This window comes from Oryctolagus cuniculus, chromosome 7, assembly GCF_051225735.1.
Source record: "Oryctolagus cuniculus isolate XC-2025 breed Fujian yellow rabbit chromosome 7, ASM5122573v1, whole genome shotgun sequence".
Classification (NCBI taxonomy): Eukaryota; Metazoa; Chordata; class Mammalia; order Lagomorpha; family Leporidae; genus Oryctolagus; species Oryctolagus cuniculus.
Window position 1 is genome coordinate 81756108 of NC_142873.1, and position 24129 is coordinate 81780236.

At 40.8% G+C, this 24129-nt stretch overlaps 1 protein-coding gene across 4 annotated transcripts in view; it reads right to left on the reverse strand.

The window, feature by feature from the left end:
• Window positions 1-463: 463 nt before the first annotated feature.
• LRRC8B (leucine rich repeat containing 8 VRAC subunit B) overlaps window positions 464-24129 on the reverse strand; it is an 84222-nt gene continuing 60556 nt past the window's right edge. For all 4 annotated transcript variants that reach the window (XM_017346108.4, XM_002715872.6, XM_051856263.3 and 1 more), the window contains 2 exons: window positions 16677-18841; window positions 464-5184 (listed from right to left, as the gene is read on the reverse strand). In XM_017346108.4, the coding sequence (XP_017201597.3) occupies window positions 4912-5184; window positions 16677-18815 (2412 nt within the window). In that variant the 5' untranslated portion in view covers window positions 18816-18841 and the 3' untranslated portion in view covers window positions 464-4911. The remainder of the gene's footprint in view (window positions 5185-16676; window positions 18842-24129) is intronic.

Sequence of the window (24129 nt, forward strand, 5' to 3'; positions counted from 1 at the left end):
TATCACGTTTATATTTTGCCCAATAATTCATTTTTTTCTCCCTTTACTAAAACATCTCAGAATTGCCTTTCAGTTCTTTGGTTTTTATTATAGATACCAAGAAGAAGGGCGGGAGAGAGCTGAGTTGGTTTGCAAACATCTGCCTCTGAATAACTCAGAGGAGAAACACAACTGGGAAGATAGGCCCTTCGTGGGAATGGCAGATTCCACTCCCTCATTTACTTCTCAGTGTATTCTAGGATTAATCCTGCTCTTTCAGGTGCTTGCTCTTTTGTCATCATTGTAGCATACCTTGAAGACTCACATCATTCTTATGAAGATTCCAACGTAAATCTAAAAATCTACCATCTGCTGGATAACATAACATTATGCTTGCCCAGGGAAGCTGGGAAGAGGTAGGGAACCACTTCTGGAACCTGGGCATGAGAAGTGAACACAGGTAAGAATTAGTACAGTCAACGTCTTCCAGATCTCAATCTATTTTTATTTGTAATTTATTATAAAAAGTGAATCTGTATCTTACACAAAAGTTACTTTAAAAATAGCAAAGTTTACCAAAAGCTACTGAATCTGAGGCCGAGGGATTCACTGCCAAAATGCAGATTTACATGGTAAACCTGAGAGCCGAACACACTGAACACAATTCTTCCATTTTGTAATAATTCATTACCAGAGCAAAACCAATTGTACATGTTTCCAAATATGTGATAAAGATAAAATAACAATTGCAGCCTTCACTGTGAATTAACAAAGGCCCTACTCAAGAGTTCCTCATTGTTTCTCTCAGAGTGAAACATTTGAAGGATTTTACAAATCTTCTCATAAAAGTTAATATTTTAGGCTTATACACAACATATGTCTGCACAAACACATCTATTCTAACTCTATACCCTTGAGTTTTTTACAATTGCACCATCTCAGTTATAGTGAACATGCAGGAGGCATTCATAATTGTTTTTCTCAGCAGTATTGTAATATACAAGTCAAATGCAAATCTTAAATATAAAATTCAATTGGATACCATCTCAACCCAATACCTTGGCTCATATACTCTAGGTTAATGCTTTAGTGTTGGTGAAATGGTTCATGTTTAAAAAAAGAAAAAACACAAAACAGTGATGAGAACTAGTCCATTACCAAAGCCACTTGATACATAGCTCCCAGAGGATGTAACCATGAATGACAAGAAACAGCAAGAAGCCAGCTTTTCACACCCAGTTGCAGAAAAGAAATAACATATAGGGCATTTTACAACAGTTATTAAACTGTTTCATATACAGAATGTCTTCATAATAAGAACCAGGGTTCAAAGTAACTCCTCCCCTACCCCACCAGTCTTTCTCTTCTTTTCAGAAAGAAATAAACCCAGATTCCAATGCATTGTACAGTTACTGAAGTCAAAGTGGACCCACAGTTATATTCTTAGGCTTTTGGTAGGGATGAAGGATCATAGGATCTGTTCTAAATATTGCAGGGTATGATACACTGGAACTACTCAATTAGGCAGATATATAGGCACTGGCTTCTTTCCAAGTAAATACAAGCTTTTGTTATCATATCACTGAAATCCTTTAGTACAAATATACTGCTACTCTCAAGTGTTGATCAAATTTAATGGGGAGAGTGGAGAAGGAAGATGAAATAACCACATGTGGCTAGGATAACGCTAAAAGAATATGAAGATGGAAACATACTTTTATTGAAAACACAGGAAATAATGTCAGTTCCAGAGAACAATGGTTTATTTTAATAAACCAATAGTACACAATATTTTAAACAAGTCTGAATCTGAAACAAGTCAAGAACAAATATTTTCACTATCAAAAAAAATGTTATGCAAATACATCACCACAGCACCTCACAGCATGCCTGTTGGAGCAGTCCTGAAGATCTCCATCTACCCTGTGTCACATGAGTGTGTCAAATGATAGTGAAATATGGGGACACGCTGGGGAACAATCCAGACTGATGGTGAAGAATGAACAGACGTACCCTGATGGAGGTGAGGAAAAGAACACTGCACCGTTATAGGCATACAAACAGATTCTCAAACTAAAGTTGAGCATTTGGTTTTCTTTTACATGTTATAACTAAGGAAATAGAACACTCCATGATTATAAGTAACAAATAAAATAATTGCTACCCTGAAATTAACCTACAATGTTTTGTAATTTTGGAAAACATACTCCATACATGAAATAACTAGGTTACCACTTGCATACATGGGGTATAAATGTGTTTCCATGTACATCCCTGTGTGTGTCCACGTGTGAATACAAATAAAAAATGAACCAATGTCATTGGTAGCAGAAGCCATAAACTTTGTTCTCAATAACTTCCTCATTATCATTGTTTTGGGAAATGCATATACATTTTTAGAAATGAAATGTCAACTAAAGTCTTATAATTTAACAACTTCCATTTCCTTCATTTAAAATTCCCAAAGGAAGAGGAAAACTTGTAAAATAAAGACCCACTCAGTGCAGGAAAGACAGTGTTAACACCCCATTTTGTCTGTCAAGTGGTAGTCCCATTGTTGAATGCATCAGTGCTTGATGTTTCTAAAGCTACCTAAATACTGGTGAATAAGATTTAAATAAGATATTCAAAATCTGTGGCACCAAAAACAACATAATTTGCACCAGCAACTGTACCCTAGTGTGGTGGAAAGCAGCTTATATTTATTATTGATCCTGCCAGTGAACTGCTTCCACAAATTTATGTAGGTGATTAGGAAAATTTAGTCAATGCTTTTTGAAGCTGAGCAGAGCCAGTGACTCATGCAGAAATTCTAGTTTGTCAGGTGATTGGTAACAAACTTGAATTTTGTTTTTAAAACTCTTCCTATATGGGAGAGTGGGATTTTTCACACAAATTCAGTTATGTGGCTAAAAGCACTTTTCCTTGTGTCATATTCACATCCCAAAATGAAGATAATTTTATCCAACACTGGAGTCAGTACTCTTGATAATTCTATGGCAAAACATGAAAATAACCATCAACTCACATTAAAGAAAGGAACATAACAACAACAAATAATAAAAACAACTCTGGATATAGTCAGATTTTATTTTTTGAAGTCCTTGAAGAAAGTTTCATCAGTTGTGCCTAGTTCCCTGAGAACTTAACTGTTCTGACTGAAGGCGAAGTTTGGTCAGAAGTAGTATATTTTATACTGTTGCTTCCCATCCAGTATAAACAATAATGTGTTAGGCAGCTTTTGGTGTTCTATGTTTATTATAGTTACTAGTTTTCAAATTTAATCTGATGTGAATTATTCTTTGCCTGAAATTCAGGGGTGTGTGAAGCTACATTTGCTATACTTCAAAGAGCGATTTCATTTTCCTGGAACAAAGTGAGAAAAATCACACCACAAACCACATTTCACATTTACAGTACTCTCTGTCCATAGTGTTTTCCAGTTTGGTGTAGATGCAGCTAATGGTTTACTTCAGAGTTGCATCCAAAATGAGGTGGCATTGGAATGCCTGGAGCCATTAGAGGAAAGCACATTAATAATGTACATTTCCCAAATGTGAGTCAGTCAATTTTATTCATTTAACAATATGAATAATAAAAGGTCAAACACAAAGCTCTTTTATAACAAGGAGCAAAATGTATTCCAGAAGAGATAAAAGCATGAGATGAATTTCAGTTAACTGTGTCTATTTCTTTGTGGGCTTTGAAAACTCGTGTCACACACAGAATAGAAGCTGAATGCTTTATATTAGAATCACATCTAGAGATCATGCAAATGGAGGGAAAAAGTATGCTGCTTCAATGCTCACTAAATTTCTACAAAGCATTTTAAAATCAATTCTGAAAGTCAAATCTGTACCTCTCTCCTCCATCACTGTTTTGTGAGTAATTAAGAATTGTACCCGTACAGTGGCTCAGTGATTATCAGGGAAGAGAGAGGTATACGATAAGCCATCCTCTCACAAGGAAACCCCCAAATACTTCATGGCATGAAACACAAGGCTTTTGTTATCCAAATGCAATGAACTGCAGAGTACAAAAACATTCTGGAGCAGAAAGCACACAAACATGAGACTCATAAACAACCAAAATCAAGGACACCAATAGTAAATTCTTATAGAAATGCATATGTTCCCTGTACCTTACAAAAATTCTTAGCACATGTTGAATCCAAGATTACACAATAGAAATATGTTTTATATTTAATACGGAGGATCTTAACAAATTAAAAAAAAGGCTTTGATGACAGGTAAGAAGAAATGTTCAAGAACACATTAATTTCCAGGATTCCCAAAAACACATCTTGGTAAATACCCTGCTCCTGTTCAAAGCGAGGCCCAAGGCAGGCATTTTCTCAGGGCTCATCATTGTTGTTAAGAGAAAACCAGATTAAGGAAGACTCAAGCAAGCTGGGAAAGGAAGTAAAAATTAAACCAAAGAGGAGTTCTGCCAAGCATAATATACCCTTGACTAAAAAAAACTAAGAACATAAATCAAGGACAGTGGTGAGTATACATCAAGGAAATTTATGTTGATGAGTTCATGGTCTTGATTCTAGTATCAAAACAGGAAGTCAGTGAAAATAAGTGTGCAAAGAAGTCACAGGGACTGAGGGAGGAGGAGGAAATAACACCTGTACAATCTTCACGGTAAAAGCTTCAGTGACTTCATGCCCCCCATCCCACCCCTGATGTGTACTTCTTACATTTTCAATAAGTTAAAGGTCAATTATTCACAAAACTTCAGTTCAGTGTTAACACTTTTAATATAGGGATAGACACTGAGTTGCTCTAGTGTGTGACATATGGTTACGATTCATCATAATCATCACTCACTTTCCATCTTTACAGCACAGGCTGTTCTGTTTCACACTTAAAGCCCTGGGGCTTACTTTTAAACGTGGTCCTGAGACCTGGGTGTCTTCTTTTTAGGTCAGCATTTATCTAAACACGTCTGCAAACGTTCAGTTACAGGGAGAGGAAGGGTGTTGAGCAAATTCTCCTCGACAATCAGACAGCTCCGCTTTAGGGACTGACAGCCTTCCAGTTCAGGAGGAAGCGTCTCCAGGTAATTACCGACGAGCTCCAGATGCGTCAGGTGTGACAGCTCACCCACATGAGGCGACAAGTTCATCAGGCTATTTTTCCCCAAAAGTAAACACTGTAGTTTTTTGCACTGAAACAATCCATCTGGTAGCATCTCAATCTGGAAAGGGGGAAAAAAGAAGCCTATGATAATACATTTACTCACATACACTGTTGGCTACCTTTGTCACACATATGCCTGCATGTTTACAGGGAGACAGACAACAGCAATGATCGATCTGAAGTAGATGAAAAGACAAAGGAAAAATAAGGATGGGCGAATCACAAGGAGTCAGGACACTGGGGCTACCCTTGTTGTATATGGGAAGGCAACAAATTTGGATCTAAACACTCTACCAAGCAACTCTTAGGGAAAACACAATTGCATACATATTGTCCCTAAAAAGAAAACAAACCAGTAACTCAAAAGTATCAGAGCTATTCCTGAATCCTTGATCAGAAATAAGTTTATTTCAAGGGTCCTCCTAAAGAGTTTATTGTGTAATGCAATGAGCAACACCCTAAAACATCCCAAGACCAGGCGAGACTACTTTATGTACTTTTCCTCAGTATAGACTGAACATTTTTATTCTTTTTTTTAAACCTCTAAAGAAGCAGAGACAGAAAAGGTATGATAATATACAAGTGCACTTCACTCTCCTCTATACACATACACATATGAGTATTTATGCTGCTTTCTGACATGGCTTCAGTTAAATAATTCATATAGCACAAAAGTGTGATTTTAAATATGATAAATAGCTTGTAAATTAGGCTAACTCCTTGAGTTACTCAACTTGACTGTTTCCCTATAAGGTGGATTGTATGTGAATTACTAAAGGAGCCACAGTGTGTATATGAAATAGGGTTTTATTGAGGAAAGACCTGCAGAGAAGGTATGCATTCAAAACCCGTTCAATTCATCACTCCACTGAGGGGTTAGTTTGGACTGAGTACATCTACCTGATAATATTCTTCTGTTTGCTTGGGGCCGGTGGTAGCTGTGAAATTATGAAATAATGTTGGCTCCTTGCTCCAGAAAGTGGCTTTGTTACAAACAGAGGAGAGAGGGTCACGTGGGCTTGGCCTGCACCCTCAGACCTGCTGAGCCTGTTTTGGTGGGGGATGAGTTCCCAGGGCCATCCAGAACTGTCTCTCCTCCAAAGGATAAATACCTATTATACAGTTGTCCTTGGTAGCCACAGGGTACCAGTTCTAGGACTCCCTATCCCCAGATAAGACAATCTTCAGATGCCCAAGTCCTTGTATAAAATGACATGGTATTTGAATATAAACAATGTACAACCGCCCATTACTTTCATTTGATTAGTTATAATACTTAACACAATGAAAGTGCTATGTAAATAACTGTCATACTGTATTGTGTATGGAATGACAAGAAAAAACTGTGCGTGTTCAGTATAGATGTAATTTTTTCCAGAATATTTTCAATCTACAGTAGGTTGAATCCAAAGATGGTGAGTCCACAGATATGGAGAGCTGAGTATATGAACTAAAAAATGATAAAATTGCATTAAAAATGTTCATTACATTGGAAACTCCCTTCTCCTATGTCATCTACACACATGTTCAGTGTTGGATATCCTTAAAGTATCTAATAATCACCATGGCTAAGATAAACATTCAGTATTGACCTTTACTATATATCAAAATATAAGCAAAGGGAAAATATTCTTACTTCATTCCTTATCAAGAGCAGATGCAAATTTGTAAGTACAAGAGGTCTTCAGAAAGTTCATGGAAAACGTGTTTTATGAAAAAACTGCATATATTTAAAAATTTTTTAGCATCAAAACAGATTCGTACTAACTTGTTATAATATATCTGAATAGGATTTTTAGTTTGAGGCACAAAGCAAGAAAAGGTATCAGTTTGAAAAAAGCCTCTATTAAACCACTATGAATTCTGCTAAACTTGAAGAAAGAATAAATAGTAAATCTGTGGTGAAGCTGAGTTGGAAGAGAGGTGAAATCATTACTGCTTTTCAAAAAGCTTATGGGGACAATACCCCAAAGAAATCAGCAACCACAAATGGATAAGGCATTTCAGGAAGAAGCAAGAAAATGCAGACGATAGCCAGTAGTATTGCTGCCTGCGATGCTGGAATCCCATATGGGCACCAGTTTGTGTCCCAGCTGCTCTAAGTTCAGCTTCGTGCTAATGGCCTAGGAAAGGCACTGGGAGATGGCCTAGGTATTTGGGCCCCTGTCACTGATGTGGCAGATCCAGATGAAGGCTGCCTCTGGCTCCTGGCACCCACCTGGCCCAGCCCTGGCTGCCCTGGCCTTCTTAAGAGTGAACCAGTGAGGCCTGCGCTGTGGCTCACTTTCTGTCTTGCGGTGCTGGCATCCCATATCGGCGCCGGGTTCCAGTCCAGCTCTCTGCTGTGGCCTGGGAGGGCAGTGGAAGATGGCCCAAGTGCTTGGGCCCTGCACCCGCATGGGAGACCAGGAGGAAGCTCCTGGCTCCAGATCGGCACAGCACCAGCCGTAGTGGCCATTTGGGGAGTGAACCAACAGAAGGAAGACCTTTCTCTCTCTCTCTCTCTCTCTCTCTCTCTCTCATTGTCTATAACTCTACCTGTTAAATAAGTAAAAAAAAAAAAAAAAAAAAGTGAACCAGTGGAGGGAACATCTCTTTCAAATAAATAAATCAATAAATCTTTTGTTTTAAAAAAGATAATGAGGAGTCTGATGCCTGCAACAGAAGACCATCCACATCAACTTGTGAGGAAAAAATTAATCTTGCTCATGCCCTAAAGGATATTGAAGATTAACAGCAGAAACAACAGCCAATACCATGGACATCTCAATTGTTTGAGCTCAAACAATTCTGACTGATCAAAGTGGAGCAAACTTGCTGTTCACAAGTGCCAAAAGTGCTGCACCTAGATCATCTACAGACAGGAGCAAAGCCTTCAACAGAAATTTTGAACAAGCGGGATCAAGATTCTGAAGAACTGCTTTGAAAGATTACAACAGACGAGAAAACATGGAGTTAGCAGTGTGATGCTGAAGACAAAGCACAAATGGCTACCAAGTGGTGGAAGTGGTCTAGTCAAAGCAAGAGTGGAGCAGTCACGAGCGAAGGTCAAGGCAGCAGTATTTCGGGATGTTTAATTCAAAGTATTTTGCTTATCAACTATCTGGAGGGCCAAATAGCAGTGGCATCTGCTTCTTAGAAGAGTGTTTTGGGGATGTCATCCAGAGTTTAGCAGAAAAACACCTGGGAAATCCTCCCCAGAGAGTCCTTCTCAAGCATGACAACACTCCTGTTCATTCCTCTCTTCAAACAAGGGCAATTTTGTGGGAATTTTGAAGGGAAATTATTAGGCATTCACTTTACAGTCTTGAATTTACCCTTTATGCCAATTTATTCAATAATATTAAGAAAAAGAATCTTTACGGGCCAGCGCTGTGGTATAGTAAGCTAAGCCTCTGCCTGCAGTGCCAGCATCCCTTGTGGGTGCCGGTTGGTGTCTTGACTGCTCCTCTTCTGATCCAGCTCTTTGCTATGGCCTGGGAAAGCAGGAAGACGGCCCAAGTGCTTGGGCCCCCGTACCCACATGGGAGACCCAGAAGAAATTCCCAGCTTCGGCTGTTGTGGCCATCTGGAGAGTGAATCAGCAGATGGAAGACCTTTCTATCTCCCCATCTCTGTCTGTAACTGCCTCTCAAATAAATAAATAAAATCTTTAAAAAATCTTTAGAGGATACTCAACATAGTTAAATTCCCAGGACCCTCAGTTCTTTAGGGATGTACTCAATGGTTGGTATTATCATTTATAAAGGCTTATTCATCTTGATAAAATTTATGTTGAGAAATAAATTTATATTTTTATTGTTTAATTCCAATTTCCATGAACTTTCTAAAGTTCCTGCCTAGACTTCAATATTGAGAAATGAGGTAAAAAGATGAAACAGAAGAAATGTAACCCTTTTAAAAAATTTTTTTTTATTTGAAAGACAGGGTGATCACTCTCTCTCTCTATATATATATATATCTATATATATATAACATATCTATATCTATATAACATATCTATATATAGATATATATATATACAGCTATATAGAGAGAAATAGATATATGGAAGATATATAGATAGATATCTATGTAGATAGATAAAGCCTTCAACAGAAATTTTGAACATAATTTTGAATATCTATGTAGATATCTATCTATCTATCTATCTATCTCTATCTCTTCCATCTTGTGTTTTAATCTCCAAATGCCTGCAACAACCAGGGCTGGGCCAGACCAAAGACAGGACCTGTATCTGGGTCTCCTGTGTGGGTAGCAGGGACCCAAGTACTTGAGCCATCATATGCTCCCTCCCAGGGTACACATTAGCTGGAGGCTGGATGAGAAGTGATGTGGATTTGAATATAGGTAGTCTAATATGGGATGCAAGCATCCCAAGTGGTGGCTTAATCTGCTGTGCCATGATCCCTGCCCTCTCTTTCTAAAGCAATCCCTTCTGGTCAGACATCTGCAGCTCAGAAGCAGGGTCAGTGACTACAAGGGGGAAAAAGTCAGCCTTGTGCAATGTGTACTAAAGGTTGAGTACTTGTTGGTGTCTAAGCAATGACTTAGGCAAACTGGCCCAAAAGGGAGAAACTACAGCTCATCTGTATTCAGTAAACATGTGCTCAATGCCTCCTCTGTGCCAGGATCCCAGCTGGGTGGTGGGGATAAATTGCTAATCAAGCAGGTGGCCTCTAAGAACCCTACTGCAAGCTACTGTGAACATTTCTCGCCCAGCATCATGAACCTTTCTTTGGGACATTGTGCACTGTAGGATTCCCTGTGCATTGTAGGATGTGCATCATAGGATCTTCAGCAGTATCCTAGGCCTCTACTCTCCTATTGCCAGTGCCACTCCCCTCTTCAGCTGTAACAATTCAAGCATGTCCAGAGAAATGTCCTGGGGTGAGGTTGGGGGCAAAAATCACCCTCAGCTGAGATGCCCTAGAATACTGGCAGAGACATATAAATAGTCTGCAATGGGTGGAATGAGGAAGAGCTAACCTGAGCTGTAACTGAGACTCCCATATACCTTTCCTTCAGTCAACTTCAGGTACCCAGAAACACCTGGCTGACTTGGACTGATGGCCTACTGGTTGACTATCCTGATGCCAATGGCCTCACTCTCCTGTCTGAATATCTATCTTCCTATCAATCTTCCCTCAAAATCTCTGCATGATTTCAGTGGACTTCTCAGCCCCCAAGAGAGGAGAGGGATTTCACTGGGCAGTAGAGCGACCTCTGGGGCTGGCCCCTGAAGCCAGAGGCTATTAGACCTTCAACAATGGTACATTGAGAGAGTCAAAAGTGTCCAGTAGGTGATAACCCCTCTCTTTCACCCCCTGTCTCTCTTGGGAGCTTTCTCTCTGTCAGTGCCCAGCTAAGGCAGAGGATCTTAATTAGCTTACTTTAATTTAATTTTCCTAAAGCAACTGAGGGAACATTGTTATAGACTCAAGACTTTCCTTCTAAGCTGCAATCTTGCCCTGAAAAATCTACTTACAACTTTAAAATTAGTTTGCCTTGAAGCTTACAAGAATACTAAACACTTTCTGCCAAGGTCACTAAATTTTATAAAAATGTTAGATAACATTTTTACCTAATTCATTTTTTTTCTTAGACTGGAATCATCACTTGAGGCAGAGATGAAAAAATATGGCATAGTGGACCTTTGACTACTTCTCAAAAACCAAAGGAAAAGTTTATAATTAGGGAGATGATAAACTTCATAAATAGATTTTTAAAAAACTATAATATATGTATATCAAATAATGTATATAATAGACCAAAAAAAGAAAAAAAGAAAAACTAAAACAGCCACATTATTCTCTACATGGCTACCAAATGTGTTCAGCAAAATTCATTGAAGTCACCAGAACAGAATGGTTCTCTTTCCATGTCTATGGTGGACACTGATAATAAAATACCCCATTGCTTCCCAGAGGCTAGAATCTTAATTTCAGAATCTTCTCAATATCAAATCTCCTTTTTTCTTGATCAATTAACATGCTATCTCAGGATATGCTAATCATTGATAGAGCCATCATTTCAAGAAACAAAGCTGAATATTTCCATTCCTAAATGGTGATGAGATAAATGCACAAATACAGAAGACCTAGGTATAAATTGAAGTGCTTCGTAAGATTTGAGTGAATTTAGTTAAATCCTTTCCCACATCTTGTACTTCTCCAACACAATCAATGGCACCTGATCCAATGACCTTTGGACATTGGGAAAGAATTGGATACTGCCCTTGTGTCTCTCCGCTTCCATATTATTCATCTACCTCACTGCTTAACACACGTGGATGATGCATCTGCGTAGTAGAAAGAGCAGTAGGGGTCAGAGCTCTTGGGTTCCATGTCAGCCCCATACAGGAAGCTTCAGATCTCAGGTGAGTCACTCTGAGCCTCAGTTTTGTTTCTTTCTTTTTTTTTTTTTTTGACAGGCAGAGTGGAGAGTGGAGAGTGGAGAGTGAGAGTGAGTGAGAGAGAGTGAGAGAGAGAGAGAGAGAGAGAGGAAGGTCCTTCTTTTTCCGTTGGTTCACCCCTCAATGGCCGTTGCAGCCGGCGCACTGCAGCCAGTGCACCACACTGATCTGAAGCCAGGAGCCAGGTGCTTCTACTGGTCTCCCATGCGGGTGCAGGGCCCAAGGACTTGGGCCACAGCAGAGCGTTGGACAGGAAGAAGAGCGACCGGGACAGAATCCGGTGTCCCGACCGGGACCAGAACCCAGTGTGTCGGCGCCGCAGGCGGAGGATTAGCCTAGTGAGCTGTGGCACCGGCTGAGCCTCAGTTTCAGTATCAGAAAAATGAGGGCAGTGGACAAAGCAGGGGCTGGCAGTTTTTCTCTGAAGGACCTGAAGAGTAAATATTTTAGGCTTTATGGACCAAGAGGCAAAACTGAAAACATTATATTGGCACTTACATAACAAGAGCCAAAAAATTTAAAAGTTTTTTTTTTTTTTTGGACAGGCAGAGTTATACAGTGAGAGACTAGAACCCGGGGTGCCAGCGCCGCAGGTGGAGGATTAGCCAAGTGAGCCGTGGCGCTGGTCTACACTTTTTACTTTCATTACTTAAAGATACTTTAGTCCTCGTTGGGGCGCTGGGTTCTGTCCCCGGTTGCTCCTCTTCCCGTCCAGCTCTCTGCTGTGGCCCAGGAGGGCAGTGGAGGATAGCCCAAGTCCTTGGGCCCTGCACCCATATGGGAGACTGGGGGGAGGCACCTGGCTCCTGGCTTCGGATTGGCACAGCGCTGGCTGTAGTGGCCATTTTGGGGGGTGAACCAACGGAAGGAAGACCTTTCTCTCTGTCACACACACAAAAAGTAATAATTGAGTGTCACTTTTCTATGTAATACAGGCCCATTAATGAGAAGAATGGAATGTATTCATGGACACTGAAATTCGAATTTCATGTAATTTTTATGTGTCATGAAATCAGTATTTCTTTTGATTTTTCTCCCCAATCATAAAAAAGAATAAACCATTCATTCTTAACTTAAGCTATTATAAAAACGGACTGTGGGTGGATCTGACCTCCAACCTGTGGACTAGGAACATGGTGTTCCTTTCAGACACAAGTCTGTGTCTCCTATTTATAATCTACTTACCTACTTCTAAATCATAACTGATTAAACCTTTCCATGGGTTTTTTTTCTTGGCTGTCCTGTCCTAACCCTCTAAGTGCTACAACTAGAACCTTCTCTGAAGGCACATGGTTCAAGTTAATTAGCACTTTCAAGTTTCACCGTATGCAATGATTCAGACATGAACCTGATTGGCAGAATTCCAGGTACTCCCCACTCTGACCCACCTTGCTAAATTCTCTCATCGCTTATGATCTCTGGGCATGCCTTCTGCAGCCCTCTGTACATGACATCTATCTAAAACATTTCCCTAATCCAGTGTTCTCAGGGTGTGTTTATGGAAAACACCCCCACATGTTACTATGAAAAAACGGGTCTTGCTCAAATACATTTGGCAATGTTGCATACTATATCTCCCTCTTGGAGAAGCATAGTGAATATTCATATGTTAAATATTCTGCTATAAAAATATGATAAAAGAAACATTTCATGTTTTTCATGACAGAACTTATTACCATCCTATGGAAGGAACTATGCGGTGTCCTCTCAGTGTAAGCTGGTTACCTAGTGGACTCCTTGTTAATGAGTCTTGGTGACAAGCTGAGCTCACTCTCCACTAGAGAAACTAACACTATCAGATTCTGGTGTGCCCAGATCCTGTCCAGCAAGAGTGTGGGCATTCAGTAGCTGTGTCAGTCAGGCACTCAAATTTGGAGCTTGGATTGGGGCCAATGTCATAAAGAAATGGAAATCATCAAGAACTTACTTTGTGGTAGGGTAAGGATTGCGGTAGCAGCAACATCAAGTTTTCAGAGGCAGATGGTGTCCAGGGCTGGTGTATCACATCCTCACCATCTGCCTTTGAGCCATGATTCCGGCTAGGGTCCTCATTCCTTACTTTGTGTTTGACTTTTTCTAAGATTGGTTTTGTTGCCTTTTCAGTGGTAAGATAAGAGACCCAGCATCATTTCAATGAATGTCTTTTCTGTTTAACTCAAGAGCTAATATGAAATCTGATACACTGCTCAAGTATTGAGAACAGAATTTTTAAAATCTCTTATTTTAGTAATCTTTACCAATCACTATTCCAAATGGATTAATTGGCATGTGTTTCTGAGTATACACATTTAAATCTTTATGCATTCAATGTGATGTTTTATTTTCTAATTTTAATAAACATTCTGGTCTCCCCCATAGAATTATGAGAATCTCAAGGTTAGAGGGAACTTTGAAATTAGCTAAATGCCTACATGAATATGACTCTCTTAATGGCTTTAATACGATTTTCATCAATTGGCTGGCAATCTGTATCTGGACAGCTTGGTTAATCACGGCTCCCTTCTCAAATGCTCATTCAGTCTTTGGGCAGCTCTATGGTGAAAGTGGGAAATCTTCCCCTGCTGGTCCTCATTCTAAGACCACGGTTACTCCCATCAAGCTTTGTTCTCCAAGCAAATCATTCAAATATCTGAAGGCCAATATCACAATCTATTGTCCCCTTGCTCTCCACCCCATCCATACCACTTGCCATGATTAGGCCAAACTTCTCCATCAGAGAGGAGGTCTCCATCACTCTGCTGGATGTGTTCTTAGTGGACTCATGTTTCTTCAAGTCATTTAATTCCCTTCACTGTCTCTTTGACCCTAGGTTCAGAGGGGAGTGTGGCTCACCCATTCAAAGGTGCCATGTTTACCATTTTGGTTCTGAACATGTTCAGCAACTGCTTGCTTCTTGTTGTCAGGTTTCTGAGAAAAATCACTCAGAAACGTCATTTTACTTTGGCCATAAAAGTACCTCAACATAAGACTTTTTATGTGCTACAAGCTTTCCTATCTTATTAAAGACAGCATTTATTCAACAAAGGATCTGATTGACATTTCCACCTCACTCCTTCAGGCACAGTCAAAAAGTCAATAACTTGGTGTCAAAATTACCAGTGGACTTAAGGTTTCAAGACATCAACCTAACAAAAAATTAACTTGCTCATACATTTAAACAATGCACAGCTACTTAACCATTAAATTAACAATTTAATCAGCCATAACTTTTGCAAATTCCTGTAGTAGTGATTTAACTGGTTACGTTATTTTAGTGGAATTAAAGCTTTTCAAAAGAATTATCTATACTTTTTATTATATACTTAATAGTGGAAAAAGATGTAGCCAAAATATGAATATTAATCAACTGAACAATTAAATGGTACTAATGAGAAACCTTTACTCTGTTGGTTTTCAGAGTGTGGTCACTAGGCCAGCTTTATCTGGGAGAATTTTCAGAAATGCAAACTCTTTAGTTCTACACCAGACCTCTGAATCAGAAACTCTGAAGGAGGCCCAGCAATCTGTTTTAACAAGTCTTTCAGATAATTCTGATACATACCGCTAGTATATTCAAACTGAACTAATTTTAAAATCCCATAATCTTTTAAAACTTGAAGATTTCTCATTTATTTTAGAATAGGCTTTCTCCTTTCACATACAAGTGAATTCTTAGACATCAACATGAATTTTGTCCTCTTCTTCCATTTAAAAATTATTTATTTGAAAGCAGAGCAACACAGAGAGGGAAAGATGGAGATGGGTAAGTGGAGGTGGGGGGAGAGAGAAGGAGAGAGAAAGAGAGAGAAAGAGAGAGAAAGAGAGAGAGAGAGAAAGAGAGAGAGACAGAGAGAGAGACAGAGACAGAGACAGAGATTGACAGAGATCTTCCGCCCACTGGTTCCCTCTCCAAAAGGCTACAACTGCCAGGTCTGGGCTACGCCAAAGAGAAGAGCCAGGAATATCACCCTGGGCTCCCACGTGGATGCAGGGGCCTAAGTACTTGGGTCATCTTCTGCTGCCTTCCCAGATGCAATAGCAGGAAGCTGGATCAGAAGCAGAGTAACCAGGACTCAAAGCAGCACTCCTAAATGGGATGCCAGCTTTGCAAGTGGTAGCTTCATCTGCTGTGCTACAATGCTGGCTTCCCCTTCCTCCAATTTTTTGGTATTTATCTAACATCCATGGTTTCCAAAAATAATGTCTGATGAATAACGTGTTAATTAGCCAATACTATGCACTAACATACAATAGGAATGCAAATAAGTCTAGGGAGTAATACATTTTTGGTGAGGTATTCGAAGCAGCAATGGCCACATTCAAGAAAGGAAGGCCAGCTCCATCTCTTGCAGACCTGACTGCTGCGCTTCCCCTGCTCTTCTGCCCACACAGACATCACCCAAGCTCACTTGGCCTGAAAAGCAGCACAGCATTTTTTCTTTTCCTCTCCTTCACATTTTAACCTAGGAAACTACTCATTTGTTTTGTTTTCTCTTGTTTCAGTGAAGTTAACTTTTCCTCAAGTTGGCTTTACTGTTGCAAATTATGGTTCATTTTTAAGCATGGAAGCTGGCAAAAGCTTCGGAGAAGCCCTAGTGTTGCATTACAGAGCCAGACCATTCATTTTGAATTTTCTTCCTAGGTATTCATGTGGACTTCAACTCTTCTTTATTGCATCACAAAAAGGATTTATGAATAATTCATAATCCCAGAATTTTTAAACAAAAAGTTATTTCTTTTCGGCAGATTTGCAAAGATGAAAAATCTTTCGCAAACATTAGAAGTACTTAAAACCTTTCCAAAACAAAAAGTAAGCTCCACCATAACCAATTAATTAAAATACTTGAACTGTGTGGTACTTATGTAGAAAATGGGGAGAAAAGTAAAGTGGACATTTGTTGAGCAACTATTTCATGCCAGGAAATATGCCAAATGCCTCTATACTTTTTCATAAAATCTCCATGACAACTTGTAAGTTAGGTTAAAAACTGATACCCAGTGTTTTGGTAATTTGTTCAAGACCACATGGGGTTGGGCTTGGCTCAGAGAATGCCTAGTGTGACTTAAAATGCATTTTCTTTTCCTACATTACACACTGCAAACACAGCAACTACTCAAAGGGCTGGCTGAGAAAAGGGAAGAATGAATTTACTTACATTGTTGTTGGTCACAGCAAAGTACTGCAGATTACTCAGATACTGGATTTCTTCTGGAATGAAGGTCAGGTGGTTATAGCTTAGATCCAAATAATGCAGTTTGGTGCATAGAAAAAGCTGCAAGGGCAGATTCTCGATATTATTATGATCCAGAGAGAGCTGCTCAAGGTTAGATAACGCCCCGATCTGGGCAGGAATATAAGCAATGTTATTGTGCCATAACTTCAAGCAGGACAGATTCTGAAGATGCTGGAAGCTAATGATCTCTTCCACCGTCTTAAGGTTATTTTCCTTGAGGTCTAATTCATGCAGATTGTTCAGGCTGAAAATGGAGTGCGGAATGCGTTCCAGGTCACAGCCGATCAGTTCGAGGCTCTTCAGGTTGACCATCTTTTTGAGGTTGTTCAACACCACCAGCTTGCAGCCCTCGTTGTCGAGGGACAGCTTCTGCAGTGAAGGCAGGAGGTCTGTGACAACCTGGGGGATCCGAGATAGGCTACTCTTTAAGTAGAGTGTCCTCAGGTTCTTCAAGTCCTGAAAGCCCTCCAACTGCGTGGGAGTCAACTGCTCGGGGAGGACGCAGCCTGACAGGTAAAGCTCCTTGAGATTCTTCAAGCGGAACACCCAGCGGGGGATTTTCCCCATCTCCGTAAATTTCAGGCGAAGGATTTTTAGATTTTCCTCCAGAAAGGCCAGTGCAGGATGGTCCACCAGCAAAGACGAGTGGTAGACATGGAGCTCCCTGAGGTTGACCAGCTGCGAGACGGCGGAGGGGAGCTTGACCTCCGGGATGAGTTCCAGGCTCAGCACCTCCATTTCTGTTAACTCAAACACGTTGTCTGGGAGGCCGCTGAGCATGAAGAGCCGCAGCTCTATCTTGTCCTGGGGATTCTTCACCAGCTTACTCTTCAGCTTCTCCACCGTCCACTCGTTGTTGAGGTTGATCTGCTTCAGCTTGTTCTCGCTGACCTCCGACAGGAAGATGGAGAAGCGTTTGGAGTACAGCGGGTCGTACTGATCCGCCAGGTGCAGGATGAAGGCGAAGTCATTCCGGACGTCAGGGATGTCGCTGTAGTTGCTTTTCTCTCTCAATGCCTCGAAGGAATATTGCTTCAGGGAACTCCTTAGCATCCACCACAAGCTGTAGGAGGAGGTGAGACCATAAAGAATAACCAAGATGACATAAAAGGAAGCCAGGACCTTAAATATTTCTGCCAAGGAGTAGACGCACTGGTAGCGCTTGTATCCTGTAAAAGCCTGCACATCAATGGAGCAGTCGATTTCAAGAGTGATATAGGTTAAAAAATACGGAACATAAGTTATGATGAGGACAAACAGGATGACCTTGACTATTATCTGCTTCAGATACACCCTATAAATGATGTCCTTCTGCTCCACGTGCATGCGGAATCTCTTCACCTTCTCAAAGATGGCTTTGGCTTGTTCACCCTCCTTCTTGTCCAGGACACTGGAAGTGGGGCTTTCTATGCCAGCTGACTCCAGCCCTGGCTGTGGGTAGGGCAACGACTGTTTGCTGGAGTCAACCTCGGCGGAACACCCTGAGGACGAATGCAAAGTCTTAGACTTGGAGAGTTTCCGGGGCCTCACTGACTGCTCGGCCACTGTTTCAGACAGGGCGCGGGTGGTCCACGGAGAGTCGAAGCACTTGTGAAGGATGGCCACGAAATGCTCCAGTCTGGAACTGGTACTGGGGTAGTGGAGCCAAAAGTTGCTGCAGGCTGCAAAGATGAGCGTGTGCAGGAGCACCAGGTAGGGGAAGAACTTTGCAAACCAATGGAGTTGCTTCTCATAACAGACAGCATCAATATAGGAATACTGCTGTCGGTGGAGGTCATTCTGGATTCGGAGGGGGAGTGGAAGTGGCATCCGGGGATGAGAGGACATGTTCACGCTGGCTTTCAGGATGTCCCAAGGCACGGCGCAGTGATTGTCAAACTCCACTTTGCATGGAAGACAGCACAGAACCCTGCTCTGTGTCAGTTGGAGAGCTCCGGCCAGCACGGCCACCAGCAGCATGATCAGGGTGATGTAATACCAGAAGACATCCCACCATGGTTTTAAGATGTGGTAGGAGGACTGGGCATCTGCTAAACACTTCAGCTCTGTTAGGGTAATCATGACTTTCCCTTGTAGGCGTACAGAAACTGGAGAGGAAAACAAAAGAAACACCACTAAAGCAAGAACAAATAAGGGTTTAATGCTGATGCCTGTACAGATACCAAAGCGGGATTTATGCTCATAAGTGAACTGAGGAAGCTGGGCTGACCAACGGGCACCTAAGTCTTATGGCCTCTGGAAACTTCAGGCCTCCCCAACTCTGCACTGCAAAGTCCCTTAGATGGGGGACCGTAGAGTAACAAATTGGGTCTGTACAGGTGTACTACTTGAGGCAATTATCTGTTACCTCTTGGAGCTCAGCTCTAAGCCAGGCTACTAAAAACCAGAGCTGGTTCTTCAACTGGAAAAACTTATTGTTGTGTTACTGCTTTTTTTTTTAATTTATTTTTATTTATTTATTTATTTTACAGGCAGAGTGGACAGTGAGAGAGAGAGAGACAGAGAGAAAGGTCTTCCTTTGCCGTTGGTTCACCCTCCAATGGCCGCCACGGCCAGCGCGCTGCGGCTGGCGCACTGTGCTGATCCAATGGCAGGAGCCAGGTACTTCTCCTGGTCTCCCACGGGGTGCAGGGCCCAAATATTTGGGCCATCCTCCACTGCACTCCCGGGCCACAGCAGAGAGCTGGCCTGGAAGAGGGGCAACCGGGACAGAATCCGGTGCCCCGACCGGGACTAGAACCCAGTGTGCCGGCACTGCAAGGCGGAGGATTAGCCTAGTGAGCCACGGCGCCGGCTGTGTTACTGCTTTTAACAGTCACACTTAATACCCTCCGAAAGGTTTGAATAAGCTCCTCTCCATATGCAGTTCCACACCTGGAACATCAGTTACAGCCTCGGAGCTGCTTCATTCATAGGAACCTTTACAGAATCTACCCTTTAGGCATAGTGGAATCTACTGATTCTGTGACCAAAACACACTGTCACTCTTCCCCCTGAACTCCTGCTTTGTAACTTAAATGCATATGTATTTAGAAGTTGGGAAACAACAACAATGGCTTAAAGAGAGAGAGGGAAGAAAAATCCTTGGCAAAATACTCTTATCATGGGGGAAACCCTCCCATGTTTAATGGTGTGATGACAAAGTGCTATATAGTAGAGTATACTCTACTACTAAATTATTTTTGTCTTCAAAAATAATGTTCAAAAAAAGTATGGATATTATATTTTCATATTTAAAGTTGTTCAGATAAAACTCCCGAGAATTTCTATGTTTATTTATACATACAATTATTTAACAAATTGTTCATTAGAAAAAAATCTAGACCCTCTATAGTGTGGCAGAATAAGATAAAAAGAAATATTTTGGATCTTATAAACCATCTTTGTAAGTACAAGAGGAAAAAGTAATCATGGTAGCATGGTCACCCATGCTGGTAATCTAACTCTCACCACAACAAGGACTCCTCCTGGACTCTCTTGAGTTGGAAATTTTTCTCATCTTTCCTGGGCCTGAGTTGCTGCTCTATGGATACCCTAATACTGGTTGCACCCCAAGGAAGCCTGTTTTGCCATCATTAATTCTGATATCCTTTCTTGAGCTCTAGAATGCACTGTAGAGGTCCTATTTCCTGATAACAAGTTTCTCTCTTTTGCTGGTCATGTTCAACATATTCCTGACCTTGAACTCTATGCCATCATGCTTTCTCACCTGTCAGGGCATCCCATGCACATTGATTTTAATTGCTGGACCAGAGCACCACTTTCTGTCCGTATCCTCTTTGGGCATCATACCATTTTATATGGATTCAACTTCCTCCTAGGACTTGTGGCTTGATTATCTAACTCTTCAGGGCTTCCTGCCATTACTCTAGCACAGTAGATCTATTTCTAACTCTCAATTTCTTCCATTCTGCCTTGCCCCCACTGTGGTTAACCATAATTGTGTGTCAAAGCAAGACAAAAACCAAAAACAAGAGGATTACACGAGACAAATAGAAAGTCCTGGACTTAGACCCAAAAATACTATAAACACGAAGTGGCAGGGGGTATGGCAGAAAACAATGCTGGATAAAAGAACATGTAAACTGTCTATGAATTTTTGTTGTTACTCATGCATACTTCCACCTAACCATGTGACATCTATTATGCTGCGGTAGGGATTGTAATCCTTGGCCATATTAATAGGTTAATACAGATAAAGGGGCAACAGTCTTTCTGTATCTGCCTGGTGAGATCACCTCTGGGATCCAGTGTGAAGTTAGGGTTTAAAGACAAAACAAGTGACTGAGGCCTCCAGGATGGTGGAGTAGGGAGGGAGCTTACTGCTTTAGTCTAGGAGAAGATAGTTTAAAAAAAGTGGAGAGAGTGCAGTCTCAGGGAAGTTAGGGAGAAAATGGCAGAGGAAACTCTATGCAAATTAGAGGGACACAGTGAATCTATGTGGAGGGCGTGGACACCAACAACTCAGGACTCCAGCAGCCAACAGCTTCCTGACCAGCGTTGGAGAGCAAGGTGAGACCAGAATGCAGCAGCTCAAGCCACGGGAGATAAAGCTGCAGAAGAGCCTAGAGGGAACCCAGTTTGGAGCCCCATGGGGGACAGTGTGCCTGCCAAACTAGAGGAGGAAAAAAAAAAAAAGGAGGGGCACATTTCTCTCTCCCTAGTCACCCTGCAACAGTGTCCTGTAACAAGCCAACAGATCGGGTGCCATTTCGGACATATGTAACAGCTGTGCCAGCTCATGTCCATGTCCAGAAACCAGCTGACTAGAGACTCCTGACTCTAGTGGGGATAACTAACAGGGGGCTGGGTGCTTGTGACTGTAGCAGGCTTGTAAACCGGGACTGTGAAAAAACAGGCTGTGTGGGAGGGCTCATGCTGTGGCTGGGACTTTGGGCAATCACTGTGGGAGACTCCACATGCTCAGGGCACCCTGGTTACCTGGTGAGGGATGTTGCTAGGGAATCTGAGCTTACACTGAGGACTGCACAGATCCTTTGTGTGATACTTGTTGCAGAGCAGATGAATATTATACCCACTGGGGCTGGTGCTCAGGCACTGGTCTCCTTTGAGAAGAGTTCTTCTTAAAGATAAATCAAAATGAAATGAAGAATTCAATAGAATAAATAAAAATGCAATGGAAAGCCTTAACAACAGAATCAGTGAAGCAGAAGACAGAATATCCAACTTAGAATACAAAGCATAGGGAATCATACAGTCAGACCAAAAACAGGAAAAGGAAATCAGAAAATTAAAAAACACTATTGGTAATCTAAAGGATCCTAGCAAATGGCCCAACATACAGGTTCTAGGAGTTCCTGAAGTTCAATTTCTGTCTTAGTTATGGGTCTGTTTAGGTTTTTTATGTCCTCATGGCTCAATTTAGTTAAGTTGTATACGTCCAGGAATCTATCCATTTTTTCTAAGTTTCCCAGGTTGTTGGCATATAGTTCTTTATAGTAATTTCTAATGATTTTTTTTATTTCTGTGGTGTCTATTGTTACATTTCCTTTTTCATCTCTAATTTTATTGATTTGGGTCTTCTCTCTCCTTTTTTTTTTTTTTGGTTACTTGGGCTAATGATGTATGAGCCAAGGACTTAAACAGACATTTTTCAAAAGAGGAAATCCAAATGGCCAACAGACACATGAAAAAATGTTCAGGATCACTAGCCGTTAGTGAAATGCAAATCAAAACCACAATAAGGTTTCACCTCATCCCAGTTAGAATGGCTCTCATACAGAAATCAACAAACAAATACTGGTGAGGATGTGAGGAAAAAAGTACCCTAATCCACTGTTGGGAATGTAAACTGATAAAGCTACTATGGAAGACAGTGTGGAGATGCTGCAGAAATCTGAATATAGACCTACCCTATGACCCAGCCATCCTACTCCTAGGAATTTACCCAAGGTAAATGAAATCAGTAAATAAAAGAGTTATCTGCATCCCCATGTTTACTGCAGCTCAATTCACAATAGCTAAGACATGGAATCAACCTAAATGCCTGTCAACTGAAGACTGTATAAGGAAATTATGGGTTAGGTACACTAGGGAATACTACACAATGATAAAAAAAATGAAATCTGTTCATTTGTAACAAAATAGATGAATCTGGAAAAGATCATACTCAGTGAAATAAGCTAATCCCAAAGGGACAAATACCTATGTTCTCTCTGATCTGTGAGAACTAATAGAGCACTTAAAATGAAATCTGTAGAAGTGAAATTGACACTTTGAGAAGGGATGACTTGAGCTGCCCTTGTCTTGACTGTCAAGGAACAGTTCTTTTTTAAAAAATTTTTTTCTTCATAATATTTGTTGAACTCTTACTTAACATAATCATATGTGTATAAAGTCAATTGAGGATGGATCTCATTAAAAAATAAGAGCGGGAATAAGAGATGGAGGAGGAACTTTGTAACTGTAAAGCTGTATAGTTCTATGTACATTCCTATGGACTTACTTCCAAGGGTACAGTTTAATAACTTGCCATGGACCCCAAAACCCATTACGCTGGATGGCAAAAATACTATTGTAAATGTTAAAGTGATCATATAAATAGGATCAAGTATCTGGTAATAATAATAGATAGAATTAAAAATGAGAGACTGTTCCAACATGGGAAACATCCACACAGCATACTCATAGAATGATAATCACTTTAAGTAGCACTCTGACCTCAGAATCAGTCTTTAAGGCTTCCTGGTCTGGCTGAAAAGCCCATGAGAGTATTTTGGGCATGGAAAGCCAAGATACTGTGGCAACAAATGTTCTACATGAAGGATCTCTATGAGTGAGACCCCAGTGGAAAGAAGTAGTGGCCATCAAATAAGGATGTACTTTGCTCTGAAGGGAGGAGAGAACTTCCACTTTGCTTATGGCATTGTCTAAATAATGATGGGGTTTGTGGATTCAAAAGGCTCCCATAGCTGAGGCAGCTCATGTCAAGAGCCTCAGGTGATCACTGATGTCATACATAAGAGTGTTAATTGTTAAATTAACAACAGGATTCACTGTGCCCTTACTTCCCATGCAGGACTTCTGCCCTCAATGAGTTGTACTATGAGTCAACGGCAAAACTTGTTCTCAAACAGTTTTTTTGTGTGTGTGTGTGTGCAAATTGTTGAAATCTTTACTTAGTATAGGGTTGATCTTCTGTGTATAAAGTTAATTGAAAATGAATCTTAATGGAGCATGGGACTAGGAAGGGGAGAGGGAGGAGAGGGAGGGGTAGGAGTGTGAGTGGGAGGATGGGTATAGTGGGAAGAATAACTATATTCCTAAAGTTGTACTTATGAAATTTGTATTCACTAAATAAAAGGTTTCTTTGGGAAAAATAAGTAAATAAATAAAAAAGATAAAACAGGCAACA